The sequence below is a fragment of the Centrocercus urophasianus genome, unplaced genomic scaffold, assembly GCF_019232065.1.
Source record: "Centrocercus urophasianus isolate 14NV4802_14NV808 unplaced genomic scaffold, USGS_Curo_1.0 seq_10, whole genome shotgun sequence".
Taxonomy (NCBI): domain Eukaryota; kingdom Metazoa; phylum Chordata; class Aves; order Galliformes; family Phasianidae; genus Centrocercus; species Centrocercus urophasianus.
Genome location: NW_024884142.1, coordinates 40,884,490 through 40,901,282, shown reverse-complemented (window position 1 = coordinate 40,901,282; position 16,793 = coordinate 40,884,490). Strand labels below are relative to the sequence as shown.

Genomic DNA, 16,793 nt, shown 5'->3' with positions numbered 1-16,793 from the left:
AGATGAAACCCTCATCCACAAGAGAAGCAATAGAATCTGTGTTATAGAGCTGTCCTTACTGAATCATGCTTATCCTCAGAGGACTTCACTCACATCTAGGAAAGATTATTTGGCTGAAACTCACTGTTACGTTTTAGTCTATCCAGTCCTTACGTTAAAGTCTGGCAAAGGCTTTGAGCAGACTTTCTGCATACTCTTGTGGTAAATCCATTACTTCCGAGCAGATTCTTTTTGTACTGATGAACAGAATTTTTGGCCATGCCCTAGGTGTTTGAATAGCACTTTAAGCGGCCTTTTCCTACCCCTTTGCATACAGTCAAATTTCACTACAGAGTGAAGGAGAGCAAAAAAATATTCCCTAAAAATGTTGACTCACAACTGGAGGTCAGATTCAAGTGGAATTATCAGAAACACTGACAAAAATATAGCTGTAGCTGATTTATTCACCATGTATATTACCCCCATTTCTATAGGGTGATATCTCTACCAAAACAGCCAGGAAGTAGAAGTTACATAATGAAAATAAACTTTGCTTATGCTACCTACTACCCAACTACATACAAGCTCTAAATCAAAGAAGTTATAGAAATTTTGAAGCATTAATATTTCTGCATGTCAGTACTTTGCCTGTAAGTATCAGGAACTGCTTGTGTTTTTTTGTCTGTTTGTTTAGCTGTTGTGTTCTTTTTTAATAACAGGAGCAATCTTGATTACTTTAAGATACAGTTACTCAGGAAATATACTAAAAATTCTGATTAGAAGGGATTAGTTCATGTAAAAGAAGGCAGTGGTGTTGGTGGGTGACTTAAATAATTTGCAATGTTCTGTACCTTGCTAATGGGCTTATATGACTGTGTCTCAGTTCTAGGATTTATATTTTAACCCACTGCCACTTGCCCTTTCAATTTAATGCCATCTGTTTCTAATGGCCATTTAACATTAAGATAATGACAGTAATATTATCTGCTTAATTAACCATACAGACTCTAATGGTGCACTAACTGGTTTAGATAAAAGAATTTGCTGATATCTCCCCCTGCAGAGAGAATACTAGAAAATGTGATAAAACATGCCAGAAGTAAACAGTGTCTCTGGCACTAAGTAAGTGTTCATTCAAATGCCATTTACTCAGCATATTTAGACAATCAGAGCTTTAACATCTTTTCAATGTCTTTATGTTCCTACGGAGACATCTTATGCAACAATTGTAACTGTTTCTGGAATACCTAATTGCATGTACTTTAAAGCTTATGAATAAGGACACATCACTATTCACTTTAATAGAAAGTATGTTGCCAACTTTTCAATAACCTGAGATTATTAAAATTCAATTTTGTCTACAAAACTATGTTTTTCTCTTACAAGCCATCTCAGTAATTTCAGGCAACAGAGCTACAAAATAGAGATCTCATGGTCTTTCCTCACTGATTTCCACTGACGTATTTGTAATTACTTTTCTGAGAGGACCAAGGTACTGAAGACTGGGACAGAAAGAGCAGAAACGGGATAGGTTGATGGAAACATGAGTTCCACATCTGAGATGGAACTAAAGCATGTATTCATTTATTCCAAGGGAATCAGAAATTTTTAATTCACAAACTCTGAAAAAATGAATGCTATAGTACTGCTGATGAATCCTTGAATATGTTGATATCCCATGGCATAGCACTATCTTCTTTTGATAAGATAGCTGATTATCTGAACAGGGAAAAATGCTGCAAATCTATAGGAAACTTACTAAAATAATTGATATGGTGTTACCATGGGAAATGATCAGATATGCTGGTGAGAGAAGGGATTGGATGAAGAATGTAAAATGTTTAAGAAAGTGGCTCCAGCTAAACAAGTGTTTACAGTGAAACTTCTGAGCAGAAAAGGAAATGAAGTGAAAATTCTCAAAGATCAGATTCGGGACTGATGTCACAGGGTATTTCACAGATTAAACTGTCTGACATGAGCTAATGAAATCATCAGTAAAGAGGAAGACCAAGAGGTCACGTAGAAATATCTGGATGGCTTTCAGATAAGGGCAATAAAGGGGCTGAAAATCAATAGAGTAAAGCTACACTCTCAGGGACCAATAAGAATTTCTGCTATCAGCAAGGAATTGCTTATCTGAAAATGAAAAAAGGAGAAAGACCAGTTTTCTATCAGTTCATCACAGAAACTATATTTAGTCTGGTAAATTAAATGGCATCAAGAAATGACCCCAGACAATATTGAAACTACATCATTCAGAATGGTTCCTGGCATTTTTTTCAGTTCATGCCAGATACAACTCTTCTAAACAATTCCCAGCCATGCTTCAACTGTTACTTCATGCTAAAGGCAATGAGAAATGACTGTGCTGTTTTTAGAATTAGGAGTTCAGTAGTATGGATGCAGGCTGTGCCATGACAGTTGAACTCAGCATCAAAGAACAATCCTGAGAGTATTCCTTAACCATTAAGATAGTAGTGCAATGTTCTTTAATCTTCTAGAACAAATATGGCCAGAATGACAACGACTGTATCAGATGGCACAGTAGTAAAGCTGTAGGTGATTTGTGAAACTGACACATCCCAAACATACATGGTTCTAGGATTCATCAGAAGAAATATTTCCAACAGAAATTGGAGACATGACTTTTGCAAGACTTTGTTTAAAAAAAAAAAAAAAAAAAAAATTCTATAGAGATAATAACATTGGAAGAAGTACAGCAAAAGGCTGTGATGTTGACCATAAGTGATTAAAGACTGTTTCTTTGTTACATCTAGTGAGAAAAAGTAGCAAAAAGATGTATTGTAATAAAATGTCATAAAGAGTCAAAAAGAGAAAAAGACTATGCTGGTGAAGAGGTATAAAATTCCATTTATCAAAACCCGTAATTTCCAATCAGATCAATGAGATTCTGAGAAAGCCTTCCAACAAAAGTAATGGACACAACAATCTTAGAAGCTAGACCTTGAGCCTCTGTTTAGGAAAGTCTGTTACAAACCTCTGCAGCTGCATTAGGTTGGAACACGAATTTGAAATTTCACTTCCAGTCTTACTTTCCAGTATGTATTTAGAGGAGCAAATACTCAGTGACATGAAAAAGGGTTCTGCAGTCTAACCTTTAATTCAAAATACTGCTGAAATTTTGAAAGAAGTGAATAAAGAAAACCACAGGTCACAAATACTATTTTGATTATGATAGGAGTGAAAGGAAACCAACTAAAGCACTTACCTCATTCTTCAACTTGCTTCCAGAGAACCTTTGAAAATAAATGTATTTTATTATTTTTTCATAAGTAAAACATTTTTTAATATACATACAGGTATATTCTATCATTCTGTCATATACACATACTTACATACCTGTATCTACATGTAAAATAGGTCGACTAGAAAAATGACTTATGTTTCTCCAAATATAATACTAAAACCCATGCTTTTTTCTAAACTTGTTCCATTGGCTTGCAAGTGTTTTACGATATCAAGGAAACTTACTGAAAGTAGCTTTTAAACACGAAGATTCAGACCACAGACCAAAAAGTGATGTATAAAACTCAATTTCAGTTTATTTCTTTGGATCTCTGCAACTTTACAAATATCGGAAGAGCAACGTAATGCAAGTCCATGAGGTTGAGGAAACTCAAATTTTTTTATGCAGCTGAGTAAATTCAGAATAGAAACAAAATGTATCTAGAATTTACACTTTCTAGGAAAACTAAGAAAACGTATGATCTCTCACTCTCTTTTACCACAGTACTATTCTGATACAAGCAAAATGCATTTCTGAGATGAAGTATTTTGTAACTATCAAAAATACTTTGCAGTAGGGTGACTGTGCTTTTAATAGTCCATTCCAGAGATTCCTGATGAATTCAATGGACTAAGAGGCTGACATTAGAAGACACACCTTTTAAATTATAGCTACTTCACTAAAGAATGTGTAAGGATAGAGACTCTAAAGGATCAGTATAATGATAAATGTGCAAGATAGCACTGCTTGTTTGATCATTGTTACTTCCTCTTCTGCCAGCTGATAAGATACTGTGGGCAACAAAGTCTTATAATTATTAGCAGCAATGCAGTCATTCCATGTTGTTGAGATGCTATGCTGGCAGGACTCAAAACCAGAGACTGAAAGATTATGAATTCCACCTGCTCAGGCAAGGCACAGTTCCCATCACGTGATGATTCATTACGTTACCCACAGAATTCCCTGGTTTGCTAATAGAAGAGCATGAATGAAGGCATAACTCACAGCTGACTACAATGAGTTGCTGATTAGCTTCATAGCTAAATGTTTTTGCTATGGACTGCAGATTTCTACAAAGGTAGTATAATGTACACAGAATGTACAGCAAAAACACTAAGCAGCATCTGCTAAAATTGTTCCTCCAGAACCTTAATCACAACCTAAAGCTATGCTTCTTAAAATGCTATGTATATCAACAACTTTAGCATCAGTTACTCTCCTTTTGTGGTACAAAGTGTGATATTTAAATGAACTAGGAGGTCAAATTTACTGTGGAATTAAAGGATTTAAGCATCAACAATCCTACATTTAAAGACCACAGTAGTCAGCTCAGTTACAAAGATATTAACATTCAAATGTCAATTAAATCTGAAATGGAATTGCAGGCCTATATTTAGGCAACTAAACCAAGGCCCCTTCTAATCATTTCACAAGCTGCCATTTACTTAGCATGTGTTGTGGTAAAGACCTACACGTACTTTTACTTGTGCTGGCTTAGTGTGAACTGATACCATCATCAAATCATATATTTCCAGTGCCTATTTCTGCTCTGAGATTGATCCAGGAAAAATTTTTTATTGCTCACTTCTAGAACAGTGATTGGGCAAAGGGCAGAGGTTAAAGATGGATCATTATATTTAGCAAGCAGTAACTGGGATATTTACACACTATTCTGAATCCCCACGTTGCCTGAGTTTTCTTCCCTGTAAGTCTGCTATTAACACCAGACTACTGCGTCACTGCCCTCACACAGCCATATCCAAACACAGTGATAGCCCTGACTATGCAAAGTCAGCATTCAAGCTTCTGTTCTAAATCAGCTAGTGACTGCTGAATCCTGAAAATTCAATGATTCCAACATGAGAGCACAAGTCCAGACACAAATAAAAAGTTCCTAGCTAGTGAATGCTAAGCAGCCGATAAGCTGAGAGTCCAGTCCCTCTTCTTGTATTTCTTATTCAAGACAGGGATATCTAGAGTTACCTTTGGAAACAAACCACCTTAATTTTAGGAATTTCAAGACATGATTCTTTTGGAGTATTTGGCATAATTCTGATATGTGGAGCACAGGATTTTCAAAAATGCACAGCTATCTCACTCATATGAAAAAATGGTCTTCAGAAGTGCTAAGTACTTGCAAAAATCTACACACATGATTATGTGAGCAAAGATAGTTGAAAATCCAGCCCTGAGGAATTTTGCAGAATCTCCAATTTGTTTGCATTTATGATTATTAGATTGTGTGAGGATAGAGTTTTCAGTGAAGAGGGCATTGGCTGACACTGAGTTGAGGTTTAAGAATAACGATATTCCTTTACATGAAAAGAACTGATTTTTGTCAATTCAACGAACAATTTGTCCAAGATAATGCTAAATTGTGAAAAAAATAATCTAGCTGTGCACCAGCAGCACCTCCATAGCTTTGGACAAACAATGGGTAAGGAAATAGCATATTCCATTCTATTATACCTTGAGGCCTTCAGTAGAGAGAATCCTCCTTTTCAGCATTACTGGTGACATTACCCCCAATTTTTACACTTGTTATGTTGTTTGGAAAAGGCTCTTTGGGTATAACCTGAATCTGATAGCAGCTGAATTTTCTGTGTGTGATTGCAAGCTCATTTACTCTTTTCCTTTCTCCTAGTTCCCACTTACATGGGCGTACTGCTATAGACAATGAAAGCCGTCATTCAAGCCATATGTGAACACAGACATTTGTTTTACGAACTATTAATCTTTGGCAAACCAACAGGCAGCTATCGTAACGTATTGATCCTGCTAGCTGTCCCTTAAATAAATATAATTAGAGCTTCCTGGGTTAGGTTTAAACTGATATTAGCCAGTTAAAGGACCTGTAAATATTAATCTACACTAACCCCTCCTCCCTCCTACCCACAGGTGCCAGCTTCACACCGTTCTCCAGACGTTTCATAATGGGAAGCTGTCCTGGGGAAAGAAATCACAGGATGATGCACAAGCAAACAAAATGAGACAAGTATTCCGGAAAATGTGTTTTGCTGTCTTACAGTAAAAAATCCTCTTATGGTATACGTTAATGCAGCTCTGTGCTTACTATGATGAGGCCATACTGGTAGATACGAGTGAAAGATCCAGATCAAGTCGTTAAAACAAAAATCAATGTATCTAAGGAGCAAATTGCTACCTAAATCTTTGAATGCCAGATATTGACAGTTGCAGCAATATTAGTTCTGGTATCAACAGCAATTAGTGTCCTATAAATACCTTCCTTAGGGAAGTTTTAAATAGCACCTCCACTGACCATCTTTCTAAAGCAGGTGCAGAGGCTTTACATCTCAGATATATGCTACTGTACCTGGTTAAGCCTTTGCCAGAGTACACAGAGTGGTAGTATGCACTGCTTTCTTTAATGCCAATTCCATAATAGTGATACCTGTGGGGGTGGGGAAAAAAAAGAGAGAGTATTTTTATTTCTGTATGACATGTCAAATAAAACAAACTGTCAAATTGATCTTCAATGCTATATGAAAACTTTCCTTAACAGTTTCTACTAATTTCTTTCACTGCCATAGAAAAAAAAAATCTGGTCTCATAGAAAATAGAATTGTCACTGTCCAAAATTCAAGGCTAACATCTTCTCTAAATTTAAAACATTTTCTCTTTTACAATCATGTTACTTGGAAGAATATATCTACCAGAAACCTGTTATATCTCTTTCTCTTAATATGCATTGTTTTTCATTTTAATTCCAGGTTGTTGCAAAGGTGCTGGCTTGATCCATCAGGTGTAATAATCTATCAGGTATACTACTGTTTTACCTAGAGGATTTCTCCAGTAAAAGTAACTCCCTACTGCTTTTTCCCCCCATAAATTGGTGTTCATCCTTCTGCGATGAGCAATGCTAATACATTATTCATTCATTCATCTCATGGGTTGTAGGCTGACTGACTCTGCTTTAGCTGTTTAAGCAGTTATCATCTCCATTCATCTCCCTCATTGCTCTCCTGGAAATTATTGCCCTCAAAGCAGAACTGGAAGAAGGAAACATTTATTGTATATCCCCTGCTGCTCTGAGCACAACACCTTAACATTAAGAGCTGGTGCTAAGAAATCTGATTATGCATAAGATACTGCTTTCCACTGATTTTGCTGCGGAAGAAGTGACCTTCCTGAGCAGAGTGGGAGAGCAAGATTTGGTCACGGAAAAATTCCATCGGGGTGATAGGCAACACATTGCACTGATTTCACTAAAACACCTCAAAAACTTCTCAAAAACTTCATTCTTAAGATACAAACATAGAATGGCTTAAGTTGGAAGGGACCTTACAGATCACCTAGTTACAAGCCCGTGCCAATGGGCAGTACTGCCACTCACCAGATCAGGCTGCCCAGGGCTCCATCCAACCCAGCCTAGAACACCTCCAGGGACAGGGCACTCACAGCTTCTCAGGGCAGCCTGCGCCAGTGCCTCACCACCTTTTGAGTAAAGACTTTCTTCCTAACATCTAACTTAAATCTCCCCTCTTTTAGCTTAAAGCCATTTCCCTTTGCCCTATCACTATCATACTGTGTAAAAATTCTGTCTCCCTCCTGCCTGTAAGCTCCCTTTAAATACTAGAAGGCTGTGATGAGGTCTCCCTGATGCCTTCGCTTTTCCAAGCTAAACAAGCCCAGTTCCTTCAACCTATTTTCATAGGAGAGGTGCTCCAAACACCTGATCATCTTTGTGGCCCTCCTCTGGATCCACTCCAGCAGCTTCTCATTCTTCCTCTACTGGGGCCCCTGGCTTGGACACAGTACCAGCAAGTAGTTCATAGAACATATGAAGGTTTTCAGCTCACTTCTGCTATTCCTGATGATGCTCATTTAAAAAAAAAAAATTACAATTCTACAGTTTGTTTTTACATTGGGTAGCTGTAGATAAGAACAAAAAACTATATATGAAAAAGACATTAGATACAAAATATACTAAGAAAATATTTGTTGGTGATAAGTTTGCTCAGCCTAGGTGGCTCTGAAAGTCTTGGCTGACATAGTCATTTTTGTTTCCATTGGGTGCATCCAGGATTTCATAGCCAGAAAACTAGCAAAAAGTGGCTGCTGTTAAATATCATGGCTTATATTGTTTGTCTGAAATTGATGAATCTATGTAATACTGGTAGATCACAGTGGCGAGACCCTTAGAAGGCCAAATGTCTCTCATGTCTCTCATCTATTAATTTTAGTTTCTGATTTTTTTTTCCTGAAAAAATATTTCTCTTGGGATAGTGATGTGATGAACACAGCATTATAAAATATCTGTTAATTCTCAGAAGATCAGACACAGGTACATCTGCTTATTACAATCCCCTTTTTACTGAATAAAATCAAAGCTGAATGACCAAATCAGAGCAACGTCTCAAGGTGGTTTAGGATGTCTTACACTAAATGTGACCTTTCATTAAATGTCAAAATGCTGTACAGTTGTCCTCTATTTCAGATACATTCATGCGTCATCTGTTTTGTGAAAATTAAAGTCCTGAAGCTTTTCAGTCATTATTTTTGGTCAAGGGGTATTAAACAGATGGATTTGGGCCAAACGCCTATATCAGAAAATTCCTAATATTTGAAAGGGTTCTGACAAAAATGCTAAAGGCATGGACTTTTTTTTCTCTTTCATAAAAATGAAGTTATTTTCGATGAGACTTAGGAAGTTTTGAAAACGTATATGTATGGATCCTGTGAAAGAAAGAACACTGTTTACTTAATCTTGACATCACAAAGTCTGTGCATTGCACAGGATGAAAAACTAAACAGAGCTCTGATTACTTCTTTAGAAATGTTACAGGCACAGTAATATACTTGGCATTGACCGTATGAGCAAGCATTTATCTGCATTCTGACATCCCAAACCTCTCAGTTTCAATTACACACCAGTTGGAACTCCCTATTGGTATACCAGAAGCCAAGGAAAACCAAAAATTTTTCACACATTAGGAATTAAGGTCTATATTATTCAATATCTAATTTAGTAATAACAGATTTTTGGGCTAGAAACAGCCACTGTTGCGTGATTGGCATTCTCAGATTTGTAATGGCTGGATAAATATTTGTTCCTGTTCTGGAATGCCCCAAGATACCAGAATTTACATTTGTGACATCTTATTACATGAAGAATAGAAGCTTTCAGCACCTATTCAGCATGTCCTTAGAGCAGAGCAACTATCCTTCTAATTTCCTTTAATGTTTACTAATGAAATAATGCAGCTTTCTAATCATGGCACAGAAGCTATATTAAAAAAAAAAATTATCTGTGCTTTTCAAGTTGTGCCTGCCATGCTTCATAGAATAAGAAGATATAAAGATTTTTATTCTCTTACATCCCAAAGTGATTTGTTGAGTATCTTTTTTTTTCGCTCTTTTTTACTTTTTACTTTTTTACAACTATTACTGTTGATAGTAATATACTTACTTCAGACATGCTGATAACATCCTTACCCTACAACTTCAAGTGCCCTCTTTCTGTCTCCTTATACGTGTTCTACTCTTCTATTTCTATCATATAATTCATAAAATGAAATCAGCTGGCATAAGAAACTTACTCTTGATTTTTGTAACAGATCTATTGAAAAACAAACTGAACTGCTTTTCTCTTAATTTCAGTGGCTTATTGTAGCATATGTTCCTATGCAACTAGTAGCCCTGATTTTAGCATACACTGACACAAATGATAGCTGATAAGGAAATGATAGGCTTAAGCTGTTCAGGGACTTGCAATTACTTGTTATCATGGGGCCAGCTGCCATATCAGTTTTATTAACCCACTAAATCACTCCTAATAAATAAGATAATAGTTTTCAGACATGATGGATAAAAGCTAAGATTCAACATTGGTCAAAGTCTACATAGAAATTAAATTGTAACTTGAGCTCAGCAGCCTCCCGTGTGCATTTTCCTGAATAGCTGCTCCACATAACTCATGTACAGTGAAGATCACAACTAAATTCTACCAATGGCCATGGTATATTCAATACTGCCTGTGCAAAAAGGAGGCTTCGGAACCTGGTCTACAGACAACCATTGCTTAAGAAATGGTAATCTCAGAGAAGAGTTTGCAACATTTGTTTATTTATGGTGCTGTGCCCTCCTTCAGTCAGCTGGGATATAGAAATTTCCCCTGCTATTCAGCAACCTGGAGTGATCAGCATGGGCATCAGAGATAAAGTGAACACTGCTGACAAAACTATGTCCAATACGCTGTACTTTTTTGGTCAAATGTTTAAAAGAGTATTTTAGTATTTACATTTGTACATACAGTACAAATATACCATTAGAGTGAGGCACACCCTGACTGAGGACCCAAGTTATTGAATTTATTAGAACCACTTCTAAGGCCCCTCCTGGAACATCAGACAAAAAAAATGTATTTTCTTTGCTTTCTTCTGGTCACGGACAGGCTCTATCAATGTGTTGCTGGGTGTACATGCAGTATGTGCAGGGCTCTTTATTCTTAGGGAGTTTGCTTTGCTTTGTAAAATAGCTAGTGCCATTACTGCTTCTCTAATATTATATCTAAATAATAACAGCAGCAACAAAATTTAAAAAAAAAAAGAAGCCACAACAAAAAACAAGTCACTTCCACATCATGCTTAAAATGTAGAATTTAATTGCTGAAGAGGAAAACTCCTGTGGGGGGGGGAAAAAAAAAAAAAAAAAAAAAAAGGAGAAAAATATGCCAGATGTTCAAACAAAACCTGCTGATGCCTCATCCTCCTTTGAGGAAATTGCCCAAGAACAGTTAATCCATATGAAAATATAGCACCATAATACCATAGGGCTATTAGATCTGCTGAAGATATGTTATGTATGAAGCATATCTGTACTAGCACAGTTAAATATCTCAGAGTAAAGAGAATTATAGTGATGCAATTAAGTCTATGGTTAGATTCCCATGTCAAAAACAACATTTGAAACATATCTCTTTACTTAGTGGATGCTTATATACTATGCTTTAATGACACAGATATATTACATGTTTTAGAAGTTTGGATCCTGTTTATGAATTAATTAGATATATCAGATCAAAAACATAATGAGCATCTTTGCAGTATTTTGCCCTTGTATTCTCTCATTCGTTAAAACTTGAAAGTATATCTTTAAATATGCTGGCTTGTGAACATGATTAAGACTTAACAGAAGCATTCATGAAACAGAAGGTTACCAAATGTTTCTGCACAGACTATGAATGCCATATCCCTTAAAAATTTAAACACAACAGCAAATGTCCATTTGAAAAACTGACCAAATCTGCAGCAGCTTGTGCCTGTAACCATAGCTCAACTTCAGCACAGCAGAAAATGCATGAAATCCCTCTTATTCCCTATACATGGCTTTTCTAGAAGTGTAACTCCCTAAAAACTCTCTATATAGCATCTATAGATTATTGCTTCTCTACATTCCTTACACCAGTACATTTTCACTTCCTTAAAAGGGAGCATTTGCTACTAAAAGTTAAAAAATCAGCCAGGGAGAAATTCTTCAGTATGTCCTCAGCAGTCTTGGCATGAGAACATAGGTGAGAGAGTGGAGACAAGGGATGTTGTTACCACTGTTCACCACTGCTTTAGACTCATTTTACCACAACTAGAAACACAGTGCCAAAACCAGAACAAACAAAACATTTCACCAAAGGTAATAATAATATGTAACTGCCTGCAATTTGTTTGCAATTGCAGAATGTTTTACATTCTAACATTCTGCAGCTGAAATGCACAAATCAAATGGATACACCATATATGAAATAACCATGCAACAGGCTGTATACTAATCAGAGCTTTTAAAAATTATCCAGATACATACTTTCTTCTAAATTTAGGACAATGCTTTTTCCTACAGCCTTTAAACTGGGCAGTACTGCTATGGACTGAACAGTTTGAAAGTTGTCAGGTTTACAAAAGGCAGATGAAATCACAATTAAATTGCACATTATTTATAGAAAGATGAACAGCTGTAATGATATGTTATAAAATGTTTTATACATACACATACAAGATTTTGACGTATGTTCTCAACAAGCAAATGGCTCTAAAAAAATAACTGTGCTTTAGAAGGTTTATCAGTTTGCTTTTAGAACTTATGCCTGCCGTAATGTTTTCACTCAAATGCTACTTCAGTTTCATCATGTACATTACAAGTTATCTCTTAGAGCTTTCCATCTGAATAACCCCTCCTACCGATTAGTACTCATTATGAAGGCATGGAAATACATTTGATTCGCAGAACTTATCTGGTAAGCAGATACACAGATTAGAGCTCCTTACTTGGAATGGCCCCTTGTTCCAAGCCGCCTGGTGGTAAGGAGAGGGAATTTCTGGCGAATGGTCTAAAGAGAGAATAACTGTATTAATTTCTAACAGTGGCGTACTTTCTCAGGCATTTTTTTCATGGAAGAAACTGGAGGATAAGTACGGATCAATACACAGCCTAATGTAGTCTGTAAATAAGTGTTTGTGGCAAACACGACACAACATAAGCAATTAAGCTTATTATAATTATAATAATTATTATATAATAATTATAATTATTATAAGCTTAAGCTGTGTTGTACACAGAGGTCCTTCCAACCTCATCCATCTCATTGTGTACCTCCAGTCTTCTCGAGTTCTTTGTCTGCTCTTCCTTTCCATTTTCACTTCTACAATGCAAAATCTTCTCCCATGATCCTGCCCCATTCAGATCCCTAAGGTACAACTGTATCTTTAGCTTCAGAGATCTAAACAGAACCAAGGGAAAGATTTGGCTGCCAGCCGTTCCATTTTCGAAGTCAAACAGCTAGAAATAAGCCAATTTTTTAATTTAAAAAAAAAATAATAAATCAAACTTTGATTTAAAACTGATCTCAAGGCTAAGGAAAAAATATTTCCTATTTCTATGCCCTCTACTATCAAAAGGCTGCACAGTCTTAAATGCATTTATGCTCACTGAAACAGTGTGGAAGTTTCTGTTAGGCACATAACGTGTTTCAAATAAAATCAAGAAAAACATTCTGTCACTGGACTCCTGAGATTGAGATTACTGCCCTAAAAACATCCTACTCTTCTCATAAAGAATAATGCTTAAGGGAAAAGACTTACTGAGAATAAAACTCAATAATAGAAGTAGAACTAGTAGGCATAGCTAATAGATCCCTGTCAAAACAAAGTTTAAATGGAAAGCTGATGTCTTCCTCATTTATGTTGGAACTGTGTAATGAAAATTAGATATACACTGAGAAAGTGTATCTTATTCAGGATGAAAAAATTAGTAAGCGAACGTTTTATGAACTGGATTTAAAATCCATTATTATTATTTAATTAAATTAATGCATTTTGCTATCTACAAACAATGAAAAGATCAGCATTTTTGGTTTCCCCTTTCACTAACTACTCAGAGTTTAATTAGGAAAGTTCACATCTCCCCTTCATTAAAATGATTTCAGGATTAATTGTAAGGAAAGGCAGAAAAGGGGATAAATCAACTTTTTTTCCCCCATTCAGGAGCTCTTTTCATTATTAACTTTTATTCCCCTTCTTGTATTCTTGTATCGCTTGTTGTGTCACTTCTCAGTTTACACTTTAGTATAATTAAAAGCATCTTCTATGTCTTTTTTTTTTTTTTAATGGAAAGAACCACATTAATGTCACCATCAAAAAACAAACAAACAAACAAACAAAAAAAAAACACTTGGAGAGAAAATAAAACAAAGAAGAAGAAGCTGAAGTTCTTTTTGATTTTCCTAAAGTGGTTGTCATAAAATCCTCTCATATGTAATCACATAATTAGTTTCATTATGTATATTAATAGCAAAAAAAAACATGAATTTATTAAACATTTTAACACAGGTGCACCAAACTCAAAGTCTGTCAAAGAACTGGCCTAACGAATGATGAAGACATTTGTTCTTTACCTTCCCAAAAGTTGCAGCACAGGCTGGTTCTAGCTTCTCTTTTCTGCAGAAGTCTAAATAATGCGCATAAAGGATGCATCTTGGTAAGCAAACTCCCTCACAGACAATGTAGTTTTCTTCCAGCCTGTACAGAAAATGCAAGAAGAAACTCTTCTTACTGAAGAGTAATAGGCAACACGGCATGTTTCCCCATTTTATTCCCCTTTCCTTTTTCTGACACTGCCCTCTTTTTAATTTTTTTTTTTTTTTCATTTCACTAAGATTTCTATGATGGCACATATATGAGTTTCTACTGAAAATGACACACACCAGAAATTGACCACACTTGATGCTTAAGGTAGCAGCACAATACAGAACACCTGGAGGCAGGTCCCTTTTCCTAATGAGTCTTCTTCAATGCAATTTGATTTAAACGATTTTTGTTTAAATGACTACCACGTAAGAACCAACCTTGCTCTGAGGAGATGAGCACCAATTACGCAGTGAAAGACCTGGGTTTAAGCCTGACCTTTGAACAGAGCAGGGACTTCATCTTGCATTTTCTGTCCCAATACACGTTTAACACCAAATGTTGTCTCTCTTTTTTTTTTTTCCTACTTTAGATTTTTATTTTCCACATGGGACCTGAAGGTGTTTCTTGTCCAAACCATAGCAAAAATCAAAGATCTGACATTTTCTGAAGAGTATACATTTTTGTGCATCTGTTTGTAAAATACAAGTGCCCGACAATGGTTGACAAAGTCAAATTTAAAAACAAGTAAAAGCCAGTTGTCTCCTTTTTAGCTGAACTATTGGTAACAACAAGGTGGCCAACTCCTGATTGTTTCTTTTCTTTGTCATCATCAATCATTTGCTACTCCTGGAATTATATGCAATAAATTTGTTTTCTAAACTACACCAGTGTATAAGAAAATACCACACAGTAAATACTGCACATGGAATAATTTTGCACATCCTCCCCAGACTCAAATCCTTACAGTTCTCTGTGCTCTAAGTCAGATGTAAACTAAAGTAAGAAACTGGGATATCCACATTATTCTTGTTTTTCAGTCATAAAGAAAGCTCTAGATTTACAGCCTGCATTTGGTGTCTAAGCTCCCATTTAATTCAACAGTACTGCTCACTAACTTCCAGAATACTTTAGGAAAGACCTAAAGCCTTAGCTTTTAAAGGTTTAATTCTGTAGGTTAAAGCCTACAGAATTTGAACTCTTCTTTGGTTCATTTTTACTAAACTGAAACAGAGTTAGGGCATCTGTGGGTGGTAGAATGTAATGCAAAAAGTACAGTGAGAGACAGCGAACATGTAACTGTCGTTGCTGTACAGAACAATAACAGTAAGTATAATTCTTAGGTAATTTGTCATTCCTACATTTTTTAAAGACATTCAGGTTTAGTGCTTCTGAAAAGAAGACAGAATGTTATTTTCCTGAAACAAAATAACAGAACTGACTATATGCATATTAGTGGTGTATCCCTACTCAGTCAGGACGACCAGCTAAATAAGCGCAATTTCATTCCGTATTAGAAGCCTAGATCACACATCCAGATACAATAAGCTGATCCACAGTGCTTTCTGCCCCGAATAAATCTGATCTTCCATCACCTCTCACAGCCATATGCCGGGGGAACCCGACAGAGGTTTCTGCTAACAGAAAAACCTCCGCTAATTCAAAACATCGGGAATTTGGGGGAGACGAGGGTTATAAGAAGTTGAAATAAGCCCAAGGAACCCAATGAACGCGGCCAGGGCCAACGAGCGGCGCGGTGCCTCTCCCGTTGCCGGCACAGCCCCTAGGTGGAGGAGCGGCCCTTTGGGAGCCCCCCCCGTCCAGCCGGCCCTACCACTGCAGGGTGAGCTGCGTCTGCTTCTTCTTGTCCTTCATCATCTGCGTGATGCTCTTCTTCGGGGACGGGCTCTTGTCCGCGGCTCTCAGTTTGCCGTCGTGAGTATCCGCATCCTCTTCTTCCGAGGAGAAAGTCTCACCGTTAAAAGGCACTTCTGCGCGAGAGGGAGCGGAGAGAGAAGCAGCCCGGGGATGGCGTTAGGTCGGCAGCACACCGTTCCCCCGAGCCTCCCGTTAAACTGGCGCTGCCCAACGGGCCGGGCCAGCCCCCCGCGGCTCTCCCCGCGGTCCTCACCCGACTTGATGGCAACGGGCAACTCCGGCAGCCCCCTCCCGGTTCCCAGCCCCTCCTCGGCGTAGGGCAGCAGGCCGCCTGCCAGCAGCTCCGCATAACACTCCTCCGGCGCGGCGGCGGCAGACATCGCCTGCGTGGCCGGGAGGTGCAGGAAGGCGTCCTCTTGCTCGGGCCCCTTGGCCATGCTGCTCAGCGGCACCTGCCTCGCTTCGCCGCCGCTCCCATGGACGGCCGGACGGGACGGACGCGGGGCGGTGCGGGCCGCTTGTGCGGGGCTGCGGTGGCGAGGACGGCCGAGAGAGAGGAGAGGCGAAGCCGGAGACAGGTGTGCACCGGGAGGCGGCGGGCCCGGTGCGCCCCTCCCTCCTGACGGCAGCTCCCGGGGAGGGTCGGGGCTGGAGGCACGGGGGAGCCGGTCTGCAGGGGCTTAATGATTAACTGCCGGCTGCGTGCGGGAGGAGAGCCTCGGCGTTCTCCTCTCCTTACTTCAGACGTGATGCTACACACAGCTTTGTTCGTATCA

The 16,793-nt window shown here is 37.9% G+C and overlaps 1 protein-coding gene across 1 annotated transcript in view; it reads right to left on the bottom strand.

Moving 5' to 3' along the window:
• The window catches only part of RFX6 (regulatory factor X6), a 35,800-nt gene extending 19,346 nt beyond the window's left edge, over window positions 1-16,454 (bottom strand). Inside the window, exons 1-6 of the mRNA XM_042817906.1 lie at window positions 16,271-16,454; window positions 15,974-16,130; window positions 14,130-14,253; window positions 12,505-12,566; window positions 6,561-6,638; window positions 3,209-3,236 (exon numbers count right to left, since the gene is read on the bottom strand). Coding sequence (XP_042673840.1) covers window positions 3,209-3,236; window positions 6,561-6,638; window positions 12,505-12,566; window positions 14,130-14,253; window positions 15,974-16,130; window positions 16,271-16,454 — 633 coding nt within the window. The remainder of the gene's footprint in view (window positions 1-3,208; window positions 3,237-6,560; window positions 6,639-12,504; window positions 12,567-14,129; window positions 14,254-15,973; window positions 16,131-16,270) is intronic.
• Window positions 16,455-16,793: the final 339 nt, after the last annotated feature.